Source organism: Scardinius erythrophthalmus, assembly GCF_964197995.2.
Source record: "Scardinius erythrophthalmus genome assembly, chromosome: 17".
NCBI classification, from domain to species: Eukaryota; Metazoa; Chordata; class Actinopteri; order Cypriniformes; family Leuciscidae; genus Scardinius; species Scardinius erythrophthalmus.
Window position 1 is genome coordinate 5192947 of NC_138237.1, and position 21150 is coordinate 5214096.

Genomic DNA, 21150 nt, shown 5'->3' on the forward strand with positions numbered 1-21150 from the left:
GTCTTTGCTGAAATGCATTGTGCTGTTGTTGTTAACAAGCCATGGTTCATTTGCTCTGCCCTTAGGATTGCAAGTGTCCTGGGACAGGTGAGGGTGTGAGTGGGAAACCCACTGCTGAAACTTGGCCCTGGTTTGTCCTCATGGATGAGGTGTTGGGATAGAGGCAATGCTCCAACCCCCCATCGACATCGCCTCAATCCCTGAGGACACACCAGGGCCGAGTTCAGCAGTGTGTGCCCACGGCGAGGAGGAGCCGGGGCAGCAGCAGCACGAAGGCGGCGAGACAAAGGGCGACTAGAGAGGGAGGCAGAGGCGAGGAGAGTACGGAGAGGATGGACAGGATGTTTTCTCTTCTTGAGAGAATGATTGAAAAATAAATATTTTTTCTACATATTCTTGTTTAACTTTTTTCACTTTTATTTTTTAAAAGGAAAGAAAAAAAAGTTTTATGCAACTTTCATTGTGTAAATAAAAGAGAATGAATTGTTCTGTACATTGTTTATTTTTGTAATGACAGTCTTCTATACCTTTTTTTTTTTTTCAAATACAATTGGTAAAGGAAAATCATTTGTTCCACGGGCTACATTAAAGGTTAACTAAGTATCTTTTTTATCTTAACCAAACAGCTTCGGAGTCATTGGAATGGTTATATGACGAAAAACCACCCTTGCAACTTTGGGCCGGCGAGCCGCAGCATCAGGAAGTATCGCGTGATATCAGGTCTCGCGATGTAACGAACTGCTTTACGGCACTGCACACATACACTACATGGCTCAGTCAGGGGGGCAGGGTTTTCTATTATTTTGAAGGTACCCCCGGGCGCCGCCATTGGCTAGCGGACCCCCACCTGCTGTTAGCATCCCATTGACTTCCATTCATTTTGGCGTCACTTTGACAGCGAATAACTTTACATCTGAGGCGTTTAAAGACTCCATTTGTCCATTATTTATTTCTAAAGAAACACGAAAATGTATAAAGGGCTTCATTACCTTGTAGCTTCTGTTATGGCCCCGTAGAGACAATTTTTGTAAAAATAGGCTAACGATTGTGTCATAACCACGCGACTCTCTGTCGCAAAGTAGAGAAATTACCGTATGGACGGGAGGAGAAGCTCGCGCGCAATCGGGGGGACGTGGAGGCAAAGTGACAAAATAATGAATCAGAATACTTAGCAAAAGTTTATCCTGCTCCTAGCTCATGGACAGCTCCTACTCACGCTCTCCGTCTCTGCAAGTTTCGGAAGGGAATGATTCAGATTTCTCTTGGCACAGCCACTAGAAGACAGACGGGTTGCTCACGTCACATCTTCGTCGTCAAGCTCAGTTTGAGTCTGTGCAGTACGCTCGACCCCCAGGAAGTGAGTGCTTCTAATTGACTTCACTTTGTCTCCGTTGAATCCAATGGGGTCGCTGTGTCCATTTCTTTTACTGTCTATGGGCTCAGTGCGTTCGCCGGGTTCTTTGAAAACAAATGCACATGACCAGCGGGAGAGAGGGGGGCGAGTCTGCCAACGAGTTTTGATGACATTGTTGTTAAATATCTATTCCGAGGCTGTAGGAGGAGCTCTATAGAGATACCCGCGAGCAAAAATCGAGAAAACATCGAAGAATTCGGCAAAGCTGCATAATGCTGCTTTAAAGGGATAGTTCACCCAAAAATGAAAATTCTGTCATCATTTACTCTCATGGTGCATCCTTCGAAGGATGCAGCCTTCACATTGGGACACAGCTAGTGTGTTGTACTTTTATTTAATTTCAATCTAATTTAAGATAAACCACTGGCTTCAAGTCTGTTTCAGGATTGATTTTAAGATTTTATTGCATGTTTTTAAGATTTTGAATGGGTTGGCGCATCTTCTTATTTATCAGAACTTTTACACGTCCACACTGAGATCGTCCAATCAGATGTTCCTCGATTTTTAGACATTGCTTAAGACCAGCTGTATCGCTTAGCCTTCATCTCGAGTTGAGTTTCGCTACTGTGACATTCAATACTGTGTTTGTTTTTTTGTTTATTTGTGTGTATATTGACATTGTTAAGCGCGTTGTTCGACTGTGGCTGTTTTTAAATCTGCTATACAAATAAATTTGAACTTGAACTTATTGTGTTTTGGATTGTTCTGCTAATGAAACACTTCAAAACATCTTTGATACGTTTCATAAGTCACAAAACTTCCAGACAACAAGAGTTGTGGATAATTATTAGTGATCTAGGAGCTTTATTCAGCTTTTTACAGCAGATGTCTCACAGCCTTTCCCGTCACAGCGCTGCTCTGAATAAGATATATTGACCTTCAGGACAGATTTGATGTATTTACAGCCTAATACAACACTATAGGGCTGTTTTATGATTATTTTATTTAATGAGCTGATGACATCACTTACTGCAAAACATTAAAAGATATATATATATTATATATATATATATATATATAGCAATAATGTTTCAAAATATGATCTTTTTGTTTAACTAGGCATAAAAAAAACAGACAATAGTAATCTCACCACGGTTTACCTGAAAAACTTTAGAAATATTTTAATACAAAACAAGTGTTTGAAGTTCAGTAAATTTGAATCATTTTATTATAAATCATGTTACAGCGGTTGAGAAAAGAGAAGGGCAACACTTGATCAAACCAGATTCAAACTTCACTACTAATTTAACCCTAAGATTTAATCACTTTATTAAAACTATTTGAAAACTATTTATAAGTACAATATTTGTAAATGATGGACGTGAATGTGAACTTTGCTCACTTAGACGAGACGACTTCGGGCAATGCTTTCTCTCATGATACCGTAGACTAGATGATACGGTGAAACTCTCCCCACATGAAGAACACTTGTACGGTTTCTCTCCAGTGTGAACTCTCTGGTGTATTTTTAAGTGGGTGGATGTAACAAAGGTCTTCCCACAGTCAGAGCACACATGAGGTCTCACACCAGTATGAATACTCTCATGCCCTTTTAAATTCTGTAGTCGTGGAAAACTCTTTCCACAAAAAGAACAAACATGAGGCTTCACACCAGCATGAACTTTAAGGTGTGTTCTTAAGTCTGATTCCACAACAAATGTTTTCTCACACTGATCACAGCTGAATGATCTCACTCCAGAGTGACGGAGCAGATGATTATCAAGAGAGCTTTTGGATATGAAACTCTTTCCACACTGAGAGCATGTGAACGGTTTTTCTCCAGTGTGAATTCTCATGTGTATTATAAGGTGTCCTTTTTGACTGAAACTCTTTCCACACTCAGAGCAGGTGAGAGATCCTTTGATCTTTGATCCAGATTTTCCATCTTGTTTTTGTGTGACACACTTTGACGTCTGTGAAATGACTGTGTTTCCATCTTCATTTTTGAAAGGGTTTTGAAACTGTTGTTGTTTGTCCTCATTATCTTCCTTTGAGTCTAAAATAAACATAAAATTTTCAAAATTCAAATAAACGAGAAATGAGAACAATCTATGTAACTAGGTGAGTAACAATTAAACAAAACTTTAGTCCTTTTTTCAGTTTTCATCTTAATGTTCCTCATCAGTCATTAAAGAGAATGAAGGAAAACACCAACCTATTTGTTCCTCTGTATCTTCATCTTTTATTCTGCAGGGTTCTTCCTCAATCTCCATCTTTACAATAGTATGTCCGTAGTTTCTCCTGGAGTAATTCCTCCTGCTTGCTGCTTCTCCTGTGGGAAGATGGGAATATTCCCAGCATTTAAACTCTCATGAACGGCTGTGGGAGCTTCACTGACTGAAGGAGTGAATTGTGGTCGTTGTTGCTCATTTAGCAGATGATCATCACACTTACAATCACTCTCAATTATTCAGGTGCACATGTTCACTCAAATAGTAATTTAGAAACAATTCCATGATTTTTTTTTTTTAGACATCAGCAGCGGGGTTCGATAAGAAGGTTCAACTAACTCGGAGGTAAAACTTGAACTCTGAGTAGATTTACACTGAGATAGGAAACTGAGTTTACAGTTTCAGAACAGCTGAATTTAGTTAGTTTAATAAACTCTGAGTAAGTTGATTCGGAGTTAAGCGCGTGCACAATGACTGTGAAAAGCCATGATCAATGGAGCTCTGAAACTACGATTCACCATGGCAACAGAACGAGCTTCACAAGTGAATTGTGGAAAACAACAAACTTCCACACAAAAAAATCATGTCTTTTAAGTTTAAATGAAAAAGAAACGTACTAGATACATTTATTAGATAAATAATTATATAAGTAGGCCTAAATATAAAACTATTAAAAAACTAATAATGACGTACAGATAAGGGGAGTCACAGGAAGTCAATTGGCCCTTCGCTAAGCCACGCCCGAAAACCGCCACAAGCCAATCGTGGCTTAGCAACCGTAACTAAGCGCGGGAGGTCTGTAGGGAAAAGTAGGGAAACATGCCGAAGCGTTGTGCGTATGAATTGTGCAAATCTGATACCCGGTATCCTAAAAGTTTGGACGGGGTGGTGGATTTTAGGTTTCCCTTCCAGAAACCTAAAACCCAAGGAGAGAAATGCCGGACGTCATCTTCATTTATATAGCGCTTTTAACAATGTAGATTGTTCCAAAGCAGCTTTACATTGATAATAGGAAATTTAGAGTAAAGTGTTTTGGCTTTATAGCAGCTCTAGAATAAAGTTATTGTCCAGCTTGTGGATCAAGCAGTGTGATTAAAGGCAAGACGGAGGCTCACTGACATAACTTACTTCAAAATATATTTCAGCATTTTGTTAATCGACGGCCAAACTAGTAACGTTACTCCAATCCGATCGCGACTCTCCCGGTGTTAGTTCTAGTAAAAGTAAAACGTGACATACTGTCTTTCCATGCGATTCTAAAGACATCTAAATTAGTTTGTTTCCATTTATGCTCTAAATTACGGGTTTCTCTCTTTAGAACACGCGTAGTACTGTTGTACCATGGTGCTTTACTTTTCTCGCTGACCTTTTTTAATCTAATGGGTGCAACAATATCCAATGTTCCAGAGAGAATGGTGCTCATAGTGCTAGTTAATTCCTCTAGTTCATCTGTTTGTTTGTGGTCACTGAGCAGCTGAGACAGATCAGATAAGCTGTTTGAAAAATTATCTATGGTGGATGGAAGGATTGTTCTGCCTGATCGATAACACGGCGCAGCATGATATACTACAGGAGTACGTAATATGCAAGTTACCATGTAATGGTCAGTGACATTATCACTTTGTGCAATGATATCTATATCGGTTGGATCGGTTCCATGTGATATAATTAAATCGAGTGTATGATTAAAACGATGAGTTGGTCCGGTAACGTTTTGCTTGACCCCAAAGGAGTTTAATAAGTCTATAAACGCAGCCCCTAACGTATCATTTTGATTATCTACATGGATATTAAAATATCCAACAATTAATGCTTTATCGACATTGACTTTTAGGACGACTTTTAGGACAACTCTTTTAGGAAATCAGCATAAGGCCCAGGCGGTCTATATACGGTAGCCAAGGCTAGAGATAATAGGGAAGTTTTTCTAACATCTAAGAGCGTAACATTTAGTACAAGTACTTCAAACGAAATAAACTTATAACCCGTTTTCTGAGTAACATTGAGAATATCTCTATAGATTGTTGCAACACCGCCGCCACGACCAATCAGACGGGGTTCATGCTTATAGGAGTATCCTGATGGAGTAGACTCATTTAGACCGAAATAATCATTTGGTTTAAGCCAGGATTCAGTAAGGCAAAGTACATCGAAGCAATTATCTGTAACTATTTAATTTACAATAACTGCCTTAGGTGTGAGTGATCTAATGTTTAGAAGACCTAGCTTTAGAAATTGTTTTTGTTTACTAATAGCAACATTTTCTGTTTTAATAACAATTAGATTTTTTCTAGATCCTGCAGTATATCTATTATTTGATCTCACTTAACGAGGAATAGACACAGTTTCTATGCAATGTTCTACACTAGTATTTATATCAGTTAAATTGGTGCAGCAGAGACTATGATTTGGACTTTTGGTAACTAGTCAAAAGGTATTTAACATTTTGGAGATGTTATCTGACAGAAGATCCGATCCGAATCTGCTTGGGTGTAAGCCATCAGCACGGTAAAGCCTAGGACGCTCCCAAAACAGATTCCAATTATTTACAAAGAGCAGTTTCTGCTCAGTGCACCATGACATTAACCATTCATTTAGCGCGAATAATCTACTAAACTTTTCTTGTCCTAGTCATTACGTGGGAAGCGGTCCTGACACAATAATCGCTGTTTCAGGCGACGTGCTGCGTACCGTATCGATCAGATTCCTAAAGTCTTTCTTCAGAACTTCCGTCTGGCGCAGCCTGATGTCGTTCACTCCCGCGTGCAGGACCACAGTTCCGACGCACTCGTCACCGTTCAGAATCTCGGGAACGCGAGCAGCGATTTCAGAAACACGAGCACCAGGAAAGCAGTGACTGTGCACCTTACTTTTATCTAACGTAGTGTGTACGTGCCGAACGATGGAATCGCAGATGTTTCGCGAAGAGGGGAGAAGCGGTTTTGTGTGGATATCTCGAAAACCGGGAGGGTCGGAGAGTCTTCTTGGTCTAGACCTGACTCGTGTCTTCTGCTGTGGAACCATCCAGGCTTCGTGGTGGCGTGTTGGAGCCGGAGTGAACGAGACCATGGCTGATCGCGACCTCGGCGCTCGGGACCGATGCTGAGTAAAGCACGGGGTAGACAAGGTCGGAGTTAGCGGGTTAGTAACATTAATCTCTGATTTGTGTGCCTCGGCGCGCGATGTTTCAAGAGCCAAACGCCGGTCTCTCAGCTCGGCTTTTCTCACTAAAAGGTCGTGGATCTGTTTCTCAACAGCTTCCAGCTCAGACTGCAATGCGTGAAGCTCAAATGTGTCCTCACCTGCAACAAAAGGTAGACTACTTACATCTGATATATTCACCATTTTAGCAGATGGTCAGTAAGTTAGCAACGACGCTACCAGTGATGCTATTGGCGCTTTTCCACTGCATGGTACGGTACGGCTCGGTTCGGTACGGCACGCTTTGGCGCTTTTCCACTGCATGGTACGGTACGGCTCGGTTCGGTACGGCTCACTTATGGCGCATTTCCACTGCATGGTACGGTACGGTACGGCTCGCTTCGGCTCGCTTTAAATGGTACCACCTCTGTTGAGGTTCCAAGCGTACCGTACCGATACTAAAATGAGACTGGATCAGTGCACTGATTTTTATTTATAAAATTGTGTTTTCTGTCAGTGTCTGTGCATGGCAAAGATGAAGTTGACGATCGCCATATTCGTAGTAAACGCGCCTATAGAGAGAAATGCAATGAATTATAAGACAGTAGCCTATTTCTTTTTGTTTTGAATTATTTCGTTTAAAGACATTTCAAGCTTTGTGTATTTGAGGATGTGATGTTTTTTCATCAAATATGAAAAAAATATTAATATTAAGATACAATTTATACAAAACGAAATTCACTTTAAAGAAAGGCTTTCTACAAAACAAAACTTAATGAAGTGGTCAAAATTATGTCCGACTCGCTCCATGTCTCTCTACTCGTGCTGTTCACTTTTCATAATCAACATAGGCAGATGGAAAAAAATTACATAACATTAACTAAATGCGCTTTTTTAACGGCAGTAGGCTAGTTTAAAACAGTACATTAGGCCTAGACTCTCTATTTGTAAAGATTGCTGCACATTCATTTAATTCTGAATTTTGCACACACAAGTTGAAAGGCATTTGTTCAAATCAAGTTCACGGATAATTGTGCGTGCATTTATTAATCATTATGATACTAAAATCATAACAAAGTAGCCTAGGCTATGCTATGTACAAAAAATCAGATGAGCCCAGAATATGAACGCAACGTTTAATTACACGTTAAGAATTGTCCTTCCATATAGTAAACCATTATAAGAACGTTTAATTTAATTTAAAAACATCCACATGCCGAGAATCAAGAGCACCATCCCCTGTGTTGTGCGTTTGAAATGTGGCGCGTTTACGATGATGTCATGGCAGTAGAGGCGGCAACTATAACGATCAGTCCCAGTGGAAAAGCGAAGCGAGTCGAACCGTTCCGCGCCGAGTCGAACCGTGCCGAGCCGAACCGTGCCGTACCATGCAGTGGAAAAGCGCCATATCAATATTAATACTAATTTAAGACAGAAGCCTTGGATATAACCCGTCTTTTTAGTGGTACGGGTGTAGAGTAGACGCACGATAGGCGAAAAAAATGTTTGTTTGTAAGTAAGTGTGGAGAAGACGCGTTCAGCCGTGATCCAAAGGAGTAACCTATAAGAGTATGCGGCATTGGATCACTAATAGGCTTGAGACACGTCTGCTCAACAGTCCGCGTTGTAACTATGAGGTTTGAGCAGCAGTGCTTCTCAGTGAGGAAAAGTAGAAAATGTTCGTTGTAAGTGAGTTTAAAGAGAAAAATCAAGAATTATAAACCAAATCGATGGAGCTCCAACGATGATAACGTGTTCAGACGCGACGCAATGCGCATTCGTTGTTTTAATGCAAAACAAGTGTTTGAAGTTCAGTAAATTTTAATAATTTTATTATAAATCATGTTACAGCGGTTGAGAAAAGAGAAGGGCAACACTCGACCAAACTATCACCAGATTCAAACTTCACTATTAATTTTACCCTTAGATTTAAAGGTGCTCTAAGCGATGCCACACGTTTTTTAGGCCAAAACATTTTTTGTCACATACAGCAAACATCTCCTCACTATCCGCTAGCTGCCTGTCCCCTGAACACACTGTAAAAAAACGCGGTCTCTGTAGACACCACAGGCTCCACTAACGACAACAAAACCAAACTGGGCTCACCCGCACCATGAAACACAACAAACAGTGTTCCAGCCAATCACTGGAAAGAAGTATTTGAGGGTGGGGTTTGGGGGGTTAGTGCGCTTACACATGAAGTGGGTGTGGAGCGTGTGGAGGAGAGAGAAGCATGAAGAGGGAAGTTTGAATTATGGGCGAAACACGACCAAAGAGACGACGTTCCGATGAACAAATTGCAAAGAAGAGGGACGAGGATAAGGAACGCGCTAAATACCGAATTTACATCAGAAAAACCTTCGAAATGTGGCGAGAACTCTGCCGGCAGAAGGGCTTCCAATCCGACATTCAGTTGCTCTGTTTTTGCAGAACCGGTAAATCCATATTTCTTTCTAAACTGACGTTCATGCTCGCCAAACCAACACAAGGATGGCCCTGTCCCAAATGGCGCACTTCATGCGGACTTTCGGTCTCGTGGACTTGAATTGCGCGTGCTCGCTGAGTCTACGAGTCCGTAGGCCGTCCCATTCAGCATTTTACCGCTCTGAAGTGTGCTCAGCAGCGCCCCCTTTGTGCCCTTGAAGCGGTCTTCCGCGAAGCCCGCATAGAAGCAGGCTTCACGCACTTTAACTACCCAGGAATCCTTGCGAAAGGCCAATCAGACAACAGATGGGAGGAGATTTCACTAGCGGATAATTGTTGACATGGCTGAGAAGAAAATATTACGGTTTTTATGACCTAAATGTACATTTTATCAGTGGTTACCTACAGTTTATACAAACATTATGGTAATCGACCAGTGGTTGATGTCTCAAACATAATAATAGCGCGTTTAATAATACGATCGCATTATGATTCATTAAATAAATAATGGCAGGGCTTTACTGAGTCATATGTAAACATAGTATGGATATTGAAACCTGTAAATTCATCTGAAACTCATGCACATTTTCATTATGTTTTAAAATTGCAATCTTAGTTCAAATGGAACATTATGTATTATTATGTACAACTGTATACATCATTTAAATAAGCATGGTGTATCTATTGTCTAATGCCCAGGTGATATGCACAATATCAAAATATAGAACTGTAAAATTAGGCTGTGTAGTTGACATGGAGATAAGACGTTGGAGCGCAAAAAATGTGATTTCTCCTGTCCAACAACAACCAGGCCTGTATTTCTGTCAGTAAGGTTATTTTTCACTCTGATTTCTCTGAAAATAAAAAGCTAGATGATATATTAAACTTTTTCTGTACGATGGGTAAATATCATATTCACAAAGCAAGATACCTTAAATTCAAACCTAGTTGCAAATTTTTTGCTTATGATTTACAGTTATTCTTCACTTCAAAAAATCCCCTCCAATAAAAGAGCTTCGAAAATATCCTGTATTATAGAACAAGTTTTATATAAATTGTAAAAATATTTTATTTACTGTTATTATTTACTTTCATTTTCTCTGTATCCCCACATGTTCATTGTTTTGTATTTTCATTGTAATGCAAAAAAAAAAAAAACCAAAAACAAAAAAAAAACAGCCCGTTATTTCCGGCGTGCTGATCAAGTCTGTCCCAAAAATACCTCTCAATGCACCCTCGTGGACTCGCGCCAAGGGCCCTATAGGTCTGCACTACATGACGTCACCAAAGTGTGGACTCTGAGGAAGTCCACAAGTCCGGAGTGTGCCATTTGGGACAGGGCCGATGTAATTAGCTAGAACTATGCAGTCAGCGTTAACTTTGGTGAATACAACATATAACTTACTGTATGTTTCTAGCAGCTAGCGATCAAACTCTATTGTAAATGATCAAGCAAATTCACAGTAGGGCGACAATTTGTGTGAATGATTGTTTTCATCCACTGTTTATTATGAATTTGAATGTTCATTTATAGGCTGTTGACAACCTTGACTAAATTTGTTTACGACGCCGCCGTTGTTTATGCTCACTGGGAAACGCGAAGCTAACGTTATCTTGCTATTATTGCGTCCTTGTATGGGAGCTATAGTTATAACCTCAGGTGGCGAAACGATTTTAAGATAGGCCTAATGTTTCTCTTTTTCTGCAATATATAAAACTCTTTATCTAACTTGGTAACATTACACATTGAATGAAGTATCAGTAAAACTTAACTTTGTTTGTACTAGGGCTGTCAATCTTCCTCTATAATACTATTCGAATTCCATTCCAATAATATTCGAATATTAAATGCTCAAATTCATCCTATTATTAATATTTACGACATTACACAGTCTTATGGATCGCCAATGCGTGATGTTGATCGGTCTCAAATCTTCACAGATAAACCGTCAGTTTGTCTGTTATTGCCTTTTGGCGGACAGCTGGTAAGCCCCTTGATGAGGAGAGAGAGAGGCAGAACATAAGTAATTCTTGCCTGTTTTAGCGGCGGTTCCTCGGACAGATCGCCTAGCTTGTCAGGTTGTAAGTTGTCATAAAAGAATAACGTATATTTTTCTCTCTGTTTTGGCCTTCCGTCCATAATGAGACGGCGTTTTTATTAATGAAAACGCACTCCAAAGTGGATACATTTGAAAACGCCGTTTTCACGTTGTAGTGTGGACCTAACAATTAATCAAATTGTTAGGAGTGGTGATCTCCGTTTCCGTGGAGACATTCCTCTCCGCGATTTTTGACTTTTGTTATGATGATACAGCGTGGATAACGTGCACAATTGTGTTACAATTCAAAAACTTTGTTTATCAGACGAAACAAAAGCATTTAATTTTCACATGCGTGTAAGCCAAGGCGGCGAGAAAGGCAAGATTGCATTTTTTTTTTAAATATACATAAAGCAATATTCGAATAGGAACTTCAGCATTCGAATTGTATTGATTTTTTTCATATTCGAATTATATTCGAATTTCGGAATTCGTTCCAACAGCCCTAGTTTGTACTAGTGACTACTTTGACTTTCCTTTATGCCGGAAGGGAGGGGAGGAGGGAGGAGACGGGATGAGGAGGAGGGAGTGTCTAGCTAAACCCCGTTTTGTTTGACAACAATTCGAATGTCAACAAGAAGTTACGACTCCCAGCATCGCTTAGAGCTCCTTTAATCACTCTATTAAAACAATAATAACAATAATTAAGTACAAAATTTGTTAATCATGGAAGTGAATGTGAATTTTGCTCACTTAGATGAGACGACTTCGGGCAATGCTTTCTCTCATGATACCGTAGACTAGATGATTGGGTGAAACTCTTCCCACATGAAGAGCACTTGTACGGTTTCTCTCCAGTATGAACCGTCTGGTGTGTTTTTAAGCGGTCTGGTGTAGTGAAGGTCTTCTCACAGTCAAAGCACACATAAGGTTTCTCACCAGTATGACGTATCTGGTGTGTTTTTAAGGCACTGGATTTAGTGAAGCTCCTCCCACAGTCAAAGCACATATAAGGTTTCTTAACATGAATACTCTCATGATCTTTCAGGTTTCCTGACCGAGAGAAACTCTTCCCACAGTGTGAGCACGTGTACGGTTTCTCTCCAGTGTGAACTCTCTGGTGTGTTTTTAAGTCGCTGGATGAAGTGAAGCTCTTCCCACAGTCAGAGCACACATAAGGTCTCACACCAGTATGAAATCTCTCATGAGCTTTTAAATACGCAAGTAGTGAAAAACTCTTTCCACAAAAAGAACAACAGTGAGGCTTCACACCAGTATGGACTTTAAGGTGTTGTCTTAAGTTTGATTCCACAACAAATGTTTTCTCACACTGATCACAGCTGAATGATCTCACTCCAGAGTGACGGAGCAGATGTTTATCGAGAGAGCTTTTGGATATGTAACTCTTTCCACACTGAGAGCATGTGAACGGTTTTTCTCCAGTGTGAATTCTCATGTGTCTCTTAAGTAGTGATTTATATTTGAAACTCTTTCCACACTCAGAGCAGGTGAAAGATGCTTTGACTCCAGATTTTCCAGCTTGTTTTTGTGTGACACAATTTGACGTCTGTTGAATGACTGCGTTTCCATCTTCATTTGTGAAATTGTGAGGATTTTGAAACTGATGTTGTTGTTGTTTGTCTTCATTCGCTTCAATCAAGTCTAAAATAAACATATCAAATTTTCAAAATTCAAGTAAAGAATGAGAACAATCTATATACTAGGTGAGTCAAAATTAAGCAAAACATTTAATCCCTTTTTCAGTTTTCATCTTAATGTTCCTCATCAGTCATTAAAGAGAATTAAGGAAAACACCAACCTATCTTTTCCTCTGTATCTTCATCTTTTATTCTGCAGGGTTCTTCCTTAATCTCCATCTTTAGAATAGTAATTCCTCCTGCTTGCTTCTCATTCTCCTGTGGGAAGATGGGAATATTCTCTAGCATTTAAACTCTCATGAACGGCTGTGGGAGCTTCACTGACTCTACGACGAAGGCATAACAGCACTTAACTCTTCGGCATCGGGGCCGTGTTTCCACAACGGTGGCAGCTGTGGAGATCGCGAAATTCAATTCTGTCAGAATGCCGGTTTCGTTTTGGATACTCATCGGTTTCGAACAAACGCGCTCGTCAGATCGCCGCCGGGTGCATTTACTGGGTGCCGTCTTCTCCCCCGAATCTGCTGTTCAATTCTGCGGGCAACCTCGGACATATAAGGCCCTCCCGCCCGACGTACGTACCAATAGCCAACCTAGTAATTTCTTCCCACCGAACAACTGAAGCTATTTTGTCTCATAGATCGCTAGATTAACAACTGTTTACATCTAGAGACAGGGGGCAGCCATTTTGACTCTATGTGTTACATTAAAAAACATTCCCCGTGGGAAACCCATTCCCCGGCTTTTATGCGTTCCTCACTCACTGAATATAGTCACCCCGTGACATTAAAACATCACCTCAAATTTTGCCCATAGTGTACTGTACTGTACCATCTGGACTAGAACAGAAAATAGAATAGATTGTGACTATATTGTATTTCAATACAATGTCAATCTTGACAATTAATTGAAAATAGTCTGCACATGATATATTATGCTGCTCTGAATAAGATCTATTAAACTTCAGAACAGATTTGATGTATTTACAGCCTAATACAACACTTTATGGCTGTTTTATGATTAATTATTTTATTAAATGAGCTGATGACATCACTTACTGCAAAACATTTTTAAACAAAAAACATTTTGCACATGATATATTATAATATAACATATAGGCCTAGTTTAAAGTTCAATACAGAGTTTATTATAACAAAATTAACTAAACTTTAAAAAATGATGTATGAAATAATGATATGATGTTAGGTTAATTGTTCCCAGAATGTTTTACAGGAAAGACAGAGATTTGTTTAAAAACTTTCTTTAAACCGACTCAAAAAATGACAAACAAATAATGAATTTATCTTCGTAAAAGCAGTGTTATTATCAGAAATGAGCTCTATATCCAGCATTAATATATTTCTATATTTACTTTAACAACACAGACTGTAAAAAGCTAGACAGCGCGTCTCTGCTTCTCCCACTGTAGAAAAATGAAGCCAAAGTTTCCCAGTAACGGTCGTTATAGATTACGTCGTTCGATTGCATCACTGCGGTTCGATGAAGGCTGTCCCAAATCAGTTCTGCACATAGACAGACCCCATAGGTTTCAACGGAGTGAGCAGCCAGTAACAAGAAGTAGAAGAAGAACGCCATAATCTCAGTTCTCGCGCATGCGTCCTGGCGCTCCCGTGAACTCTCGTCAGAGGGCCACATTGAAGAACACTAATAGTTGGATAAAGTCCTTATTTTTGTTGTTTTTCCGCACAAAAAGTATTGTCGTCGCATGATAAACTTAATGTAGAGCCACTGTAGTCACTTGGACTATTTTAACGATGTTTTTAATAACTATTCTGGGCCGGCGAGTTTGGGTCCCTCTGAAAAACCTATGGAGGAGTCAGAAATCACTCAGATTTCATCAAAAATATCTTAATTTGTGATCCGAAGATGAACGAAAGACTTGCATGGTTGGAAAAACATGAGGGTGAGTAATTACTGACAGAATTTTCATTTTTGGGTGAACTAACCCTTTAAAGTTTCTTACAAACTTCATCTTAACTCCTTCGATCGTCACCTTTGTGTGGCTTCATGTCAGGTAGTTTGAGGTGCACGCACTAAGATGAGAGAGGTATCAACTCGTCTTAGTTAAGGGAATAACATAGTTTAATATGAAAAAACGGTGGAGTATCCCTTTAAGACCAGCTGTATCGCTTAGCCTTCATCTCGAGTTGAGTTTCGCTACTGTGACATTCAATACTGTGTTTGTTTTTTTGTTTATTTGTGTGTATATTGACATTGTTAAGCGCGTTGTTCGACTGTGGCTGTTTTTAAATCTGCTGTACAAATAAATGTGAACTTTAACTTATTGTGTTTTGGATTGTTCTGCTGTTAAAACACTTCAAAACATTTTTGATAAGTTTCAATAGTCACAAAACTTCCAGACAACAAGAGTTGTGGATAATTATTAGTGATCTAGGAGCTTTATTCAGCTTTTTACAGCAGATGTCTCACAGCCTTTCCCGTCACAGCGCTGCTCTGAATAAGATCTATTGACCTTCAGGACAGATTTGATGTATTTACAGCCTAATACAACACTGTAGGGCTGTTTTATGATTATTTATTTTATTTAATGAGCTGATGACATCACTTACTGCAAAACATTAAAACACACACACACACACACACACACACACACACACACACACACATATATATATATGTATATATGTATATATATATATATGTATTTTAATGTTTCAAAATATGATCTTTTTGTTTAACTAGGCATAAAAAAACAGACAATAATAATCTCACCACGGTTTACCTGAAAAACCTTAGAAATATTTTAATGCAAAACAAGTGTTTGAAGTTCAGTAAATTTTCATCATTTTATTATAAATCATGTTACAGCGGTTGAGAAAAGAGAAGTGCAACACTTGATCAAACTGTCACCAGATTAACACTTCACTACTAATTTAACCCTTAGATTTAATCACTCTATTAAATCTATTTGAAAACTATTTATAAGTACAATATTTGTAAATGATGGACGTGAATGTGAACTTTGCTCACTTAGACGACTTCAGGCAATGCTTTCTCTCATGAGACCGTAGACTAGATGATTGGGTGAAACTCTTTCCACATGAAGAGCACTTGTACGGTTTCTCTCCAGTATGAACTCTCTGGTGTGTTTTTAAGCGGGTGGATGTAGTGAAGCTCTTTCCACAGTCAAAGCACACATAAGGTCTCAGGCCAGTATGAATACTCTCATGCCCTTTTAAAGTCTGTAGTCGTGGAAAACTCTTTCCACAAAAAGAACAACTGTGAGGCTTCACACCAGTATGAACTTTAAGGTGTTTTCTTAAGTCTGATTCCACAACAAATGTTTTCTCACACTGATCACAGCTGAATGATCTCACTCCAGAGTGACGGCGCAGATGCTCTTTGAGAGAGCCTTTGGATATGAAACTCTTTCCACACCGAGAGCATGTGAACGGTTTTTCTCCAGTGTGAATTCTCATGTGTATTATAAGGTGTCCTTTTTGACTGAAACTCTTTCCACACTCAGAGCAGGTGAGAGATCCTTTGACTCCAGATTTTTCAGCTTGTTTTTGTGTGACACACTTTGACGTCTGTTGAATGACTGTGTTTCCATCTTCATTTGTGAAATTGTGAGGATTTTGAAACTGATGTTGTTGTTGTTTGTCTTCATTCACTTCAATCAAGTCTAAAATAAACATATCAAATTTTCAAAATTCAAGTAAAGAATGAGAACAATCTATATACTAGGTGAGTCACAATTAAGCAAAATATTTAGTCCCTTTTTCAGTTTTTATCTTAATGTTCGTCATCAGTCGAGAATAAAGGAAAACACCAACCTATTTGTTCCTCTGTATCTTCATCTTTTATTCTGCAGGGTTCTTCCTTAATCTCCATCTTTACAATAATATGTCCGTAGTTTCGTTTTGGATACTCACCGGCTTCGAGCAAACGTGCTCGTCAGATCGCCGCCCGGGTGCATTTACTGGGTGCCGTCTTCTCCCCCGAATCTGCTGTTCAATTCTGCGGGCAACCTCGGACATATAAGGCCCTCCCGCCTAACGTACATACCAATCGCCAAACTAGTTTCTTCCCACCGAATACCTGAAGCTATTGTATCTCATTGTTTGCTAGATTGACAATTGTTTACATCTAGAGACAGGGGGCAGCCATTTTCTTCTTCTTCTTCTTTCGGAGTTTTATGGCGGTTGGCAAACCAGCTAAATGGTGCATTTACCGCCACCAACTGGACAGGAGTGTGAAGCGTTAATCGAGTGAGGGCAGCCATTTTGACTCTAGGTGTTACATTAAAAAACATTCCCCGGCGTGTGCGTTCCTCCTTCACTGAATATAGTGAGACACTCACAGCGCTGCTCTGAATAAGATCTATTAAACTTCAGAACAGATTTGATGTATTTACAGCCTATGATTTCAATCCGTTTATTTTTCTATAGTGGAATTATTTTTTTCAGATACCTCGTAACTGCGTATAAACTTCCGCTCTTCCGCAACTTCCGTTGCTCTGCTCACGCTAGGCTTCTACAACACTTTATGGTTGTTTTATGATTAATTATTTTATTAAATGAGCTGATGACATCACTTACTGCAAAACATTTTTAAACAAAAAACATTTTGTAATAATGACTTTGAAAAAGATGAACATCTATTTGTTTAACTAGACATAAAAAGAAAAAAAAAACAGAAAAAAAAACCACACAATAATAATCTCACCACGGTTTACCTGAAAAACTCTGGAAATATTTTAATGCAAAACAAGTGTTTAAAGTTCAGTAAATTTGAATCATATCATTATAAATTATGTTACAGCGGTTGAGAAAAGAGAAGAGCAACACTTGATCAAACTATCACCAGATTCACACTTCACTACTAATTTAACCCTTAGATTTAATCACTCTATTAAAACAATCTGAATGTCAAATTATTTATAAGTACAATATTTGTAAATTATGGACATGAATGTGAACTTTGCTCACTTAGATGACTTCGGCAATGCTTTCTCTCATGATACCGTAGATTAGATGATTGGGTGTAACTCTTCCCACAGGAAGAGCACTTGTACGGTTTCTCTCCAGAGTGAGTTCTCTGATGTGTTTTTAAGGCACTCGATTCAGTGAAGCTCTTTCCACAGTCAGAGCACACATAAGCTTTCACACCAGTATGACGTATCTGGTGTACTTTTAAGCAGCCTAGTGTAGTGAAGGTCTTCCCACAGTCCGAGCACATATAAGGTTTCTCACCAGTATGAATTCTCTCATGATCTTTCAGGTTTCCTGACCGAGAGAAACTCTTCCCACAGAGTGAACACTTGTACGGTTTCTCTCCAGTATGAGTTCTCTGATGTGTTTTTAATTCACTGGATATAGTGAAGCTCTTTCCACAGTCAGAGCACACATAAGGCCTCACACCAGTATGCATCCTCTTATGATCTTTTAAATACTTCAGTCGTGAAAAACTCTTTCCACATAAAGGACAAACATGAGGCTTCACACCAGTATGAACTTTACGGTGTTGTTTTAAGTTTGATTCCACAACAAATGTTTTCTCACACTGATCACAGCTGAATGATCTCAATCCAGCGTGACGGAGCAGATGATCATCGAGAGAGACTTTGGATCTGAAACTGTTTCCACACTGAGAGCATGTGAACGGTTTTTCTCCAGTGTGAATTCTCATGTGTCTCTTAAGTTGTGATTTATATTTGAAACTCTTTCCACACTCAGAGCAGGTGAAAGATCCTTTGACTCCAGATTTCCCAGCTTGTTTTTTTGTGAAATTCTCTCCAGTCTTTGAAACGACTGCATTTCCATCTTCCTTTGTGAAATGATGGTGTTTGTCTTAATTCACTCCCATCAGGTCTAAAATAAACATATTAAATTAAATTTAAAAAGGAAAAATGAGAAACATCTTTATTTCGTTATTTAGCACAAAGTTTACTACTGAGTCTACTAGTATCTCATTTTAGATGTAAAGTTAAATGTCAGTTCTCGTCTAAATGTTCCTCATCAGTCATTAAAGTCCCTATAAAGGCAATTCTAAAAAAAAATTCTAAACACATTATAAATGTTAGAAATGTATTGCTAAATCATATTACAAAGACTGTGCACTGTGAAGTACTGAATTGTGGAGTTAGACCGTTAAACAGTTTTTCACCGTTGCTGTGTTCCGGATTTTTTGGGCGGGGCTGGTGCCATCGTCGGCAGTGCATGCCCACCAATGAGTGTAAGTTGCCTTGTGTGCTTATGTTATAAGTATAGTAGGTAGTCCAGGCTCGAACATGTATGGCTTTGTAAAACAAATTAAGCTGCTAGGAGCATCCTTTCCGGCTCTAGCGGTGACAGTTGAGTGTGGCGAGTCGACAGCAGCGAGCTTTCCCGCGAGTGGGCGTGGTTTCAGCGCAGCCAGCGGACACGCCCCTAGCGTTTGAGAGCAGAGACTACTGCTCATTTTTTCAAGATTTTGATCGCTTATTTTATGTACTTGCCGGCTTTTTTTATCATTAAAATTTGGCTGGGTGGCTAATAACACTTTTTTCTGTGGTGTGACAAACTCAGAACACATACTTAATTTTGACTTTACAGGGACTTTAAAGAGAATGAAGGAAAACACCAACCTATTTGTTCCTCTGTATCTTCATCTTTTATTCTGCAGGGTTCTTCCTTAATCTCCATCTTTACAATAGTATGTCAGTAGTTTCTCCTGGAGTAATTCCTCCTGCTTGCTTCTTCTTCTCCTGTGGAAAGATGGGAATATTCCCCAGCATTTAAACTCTCATGAACGGCTGTGGGAGCTTCACTGACTGAAGGAGTGAATTGTGGTCGTTGTTGCTCATTTAGCAGATGATCATCACACTTACAATCACTCTCAACTATTCAGGTGCAAATGTTCGCTTAAATAGTCGTTTAGAAACAATTCCATGATTTTTATTGAGACATCAGGACACAATATATGAAACAACAAACTTCATGAAAAAACTTTTTGAAAAAAAACATGTCTTTTAAGTTTAAATGAAAAATACATTTATTAGATACATATATTAGAAAAACTATTAGATAAATAAATAGAAATAAAAAACTATTAAAAAAATATTAATAATGGCTTGTTTCCACTGAGCGGTGCGGTACGCAATTATTTCCGTTTCCACTGTCAAATGTTGTGAATGGTATCAGAACCTGTCTACGGACAGCCTGGCCACTCCCTATTAAGGACTATTGTACCGAATTTTGGTTGTACTTCCACCAGAGTTCCACTGGGGGCGATCGCCCAAGAGTGCAAAATGAATGAGAGTCTATGGAGCTAGACGGCTAAATTTGTCTCTCTCCCCCTATTGCCGTTGAGAAATCTCAGATTTGATTGTAGGTTCTCTTACGAGAGGTTCTCTCGTATTGCGTAAGTAAGCTTACGCTTCGGGTAAAGTCATCTTTGCTCGAGATATGAAGCCAAAAAATTATCCTTAATTTTTGAATTATTGTCAACGCAGTGCAGCAGCTAGCAGACCTAGAGCGAGCTATCTAGCGTGCTCATTGGCTGCTCCGCGGCAACTGCATCAGCCTACCAGTGAGCCAGGCGTGACGTCACGCCCAACGCGTCACAGCCCGCCAGAATGGGAGGTGGCTTAGCGTATAAAAGGAAGGCTCGGAGGCTGATTCTCTGGTTTTTCGTCGACTGAAGCGACATGAGCTCGTGGCGCAAGCACGGCGGGTTACGCAATACTCGTTCCCTCTTCTAGAGAGAACCGAGGTTACGTTTAGTAACCAAGTATCGTTCTCTTACGAGAGGTTCTCTCGTATTGCGTAAGTAAGCTTACGCTTCGGGAACTCCCTTGTCAACGCCGTGTGCGGTCAGCATCCACAACATGAGTCCCAGGGACAGCCCGGGGAACATTGATAAGTGGGAAATAGGTGGCCGACAGAGTGGGCCCACACATGTTCAAGCACACATAGGGAGTGAGGAGCGGTTCAGCCGCTTCAAACACATAACACAACCCTTCTGGTGCAGCTCGACCAAACGAGCCAAGTCGAGCACTAAGCCTGCGCACAACTGCATGGTCGGGGCATACACACGACTAGATTGATAAAAGTTTAGCCTGCAGGGCGGGAAATTTCAGGTTATAAAACCTAACAAATGTAGAGGGGGAGGCCCAACCAGCCGCTGTACAAATATCATGAATGGAAATCCCTCTAGACCAAGCCCACGAAGAGGCCATGCCTCTAGTGGAATGAGCCCGAATGCCCAAAGGGCACTGCAGGTTTTTAGACGCATAAGCCGTTGCAATAGCGTCAACTATCCATCTGGACAGACTGTGT

At 39.7% G+C, this 21150-nt stretch overlaps 1 protein-coding gene across 1 annotated transcript; it reads right to left on the bottom strand.

The window, feature by feature from the left end:
• Window positions 1-2496: 2496 nt before the first annotated feature.
• On the bottom strand, window positions 2497-13609 carry LOC308706278 (uncharacterized protein). The gene is made up of 5 exons (XM_081391845.1): window positions 13202-13609; window positions 13009-13105; window positions 11943-12851; window positions 3570-3686; window positions 2497-3410 (listed from the first exon to the last, which is right to left on the bottom strand). Exons 1-5 carry the CDS (start codon window positions 13295-13297, stop codon window positions 2677-2679), a joined length of 1953 nt encoding a protein of 650 aa, XP_081247971.1. The 5' UTR covers window positions 13298-13609; the 3' UTR covers window positions 2497-2676.
• Window positions 13610-21150: the final 7541 nt, after the last annotated feature.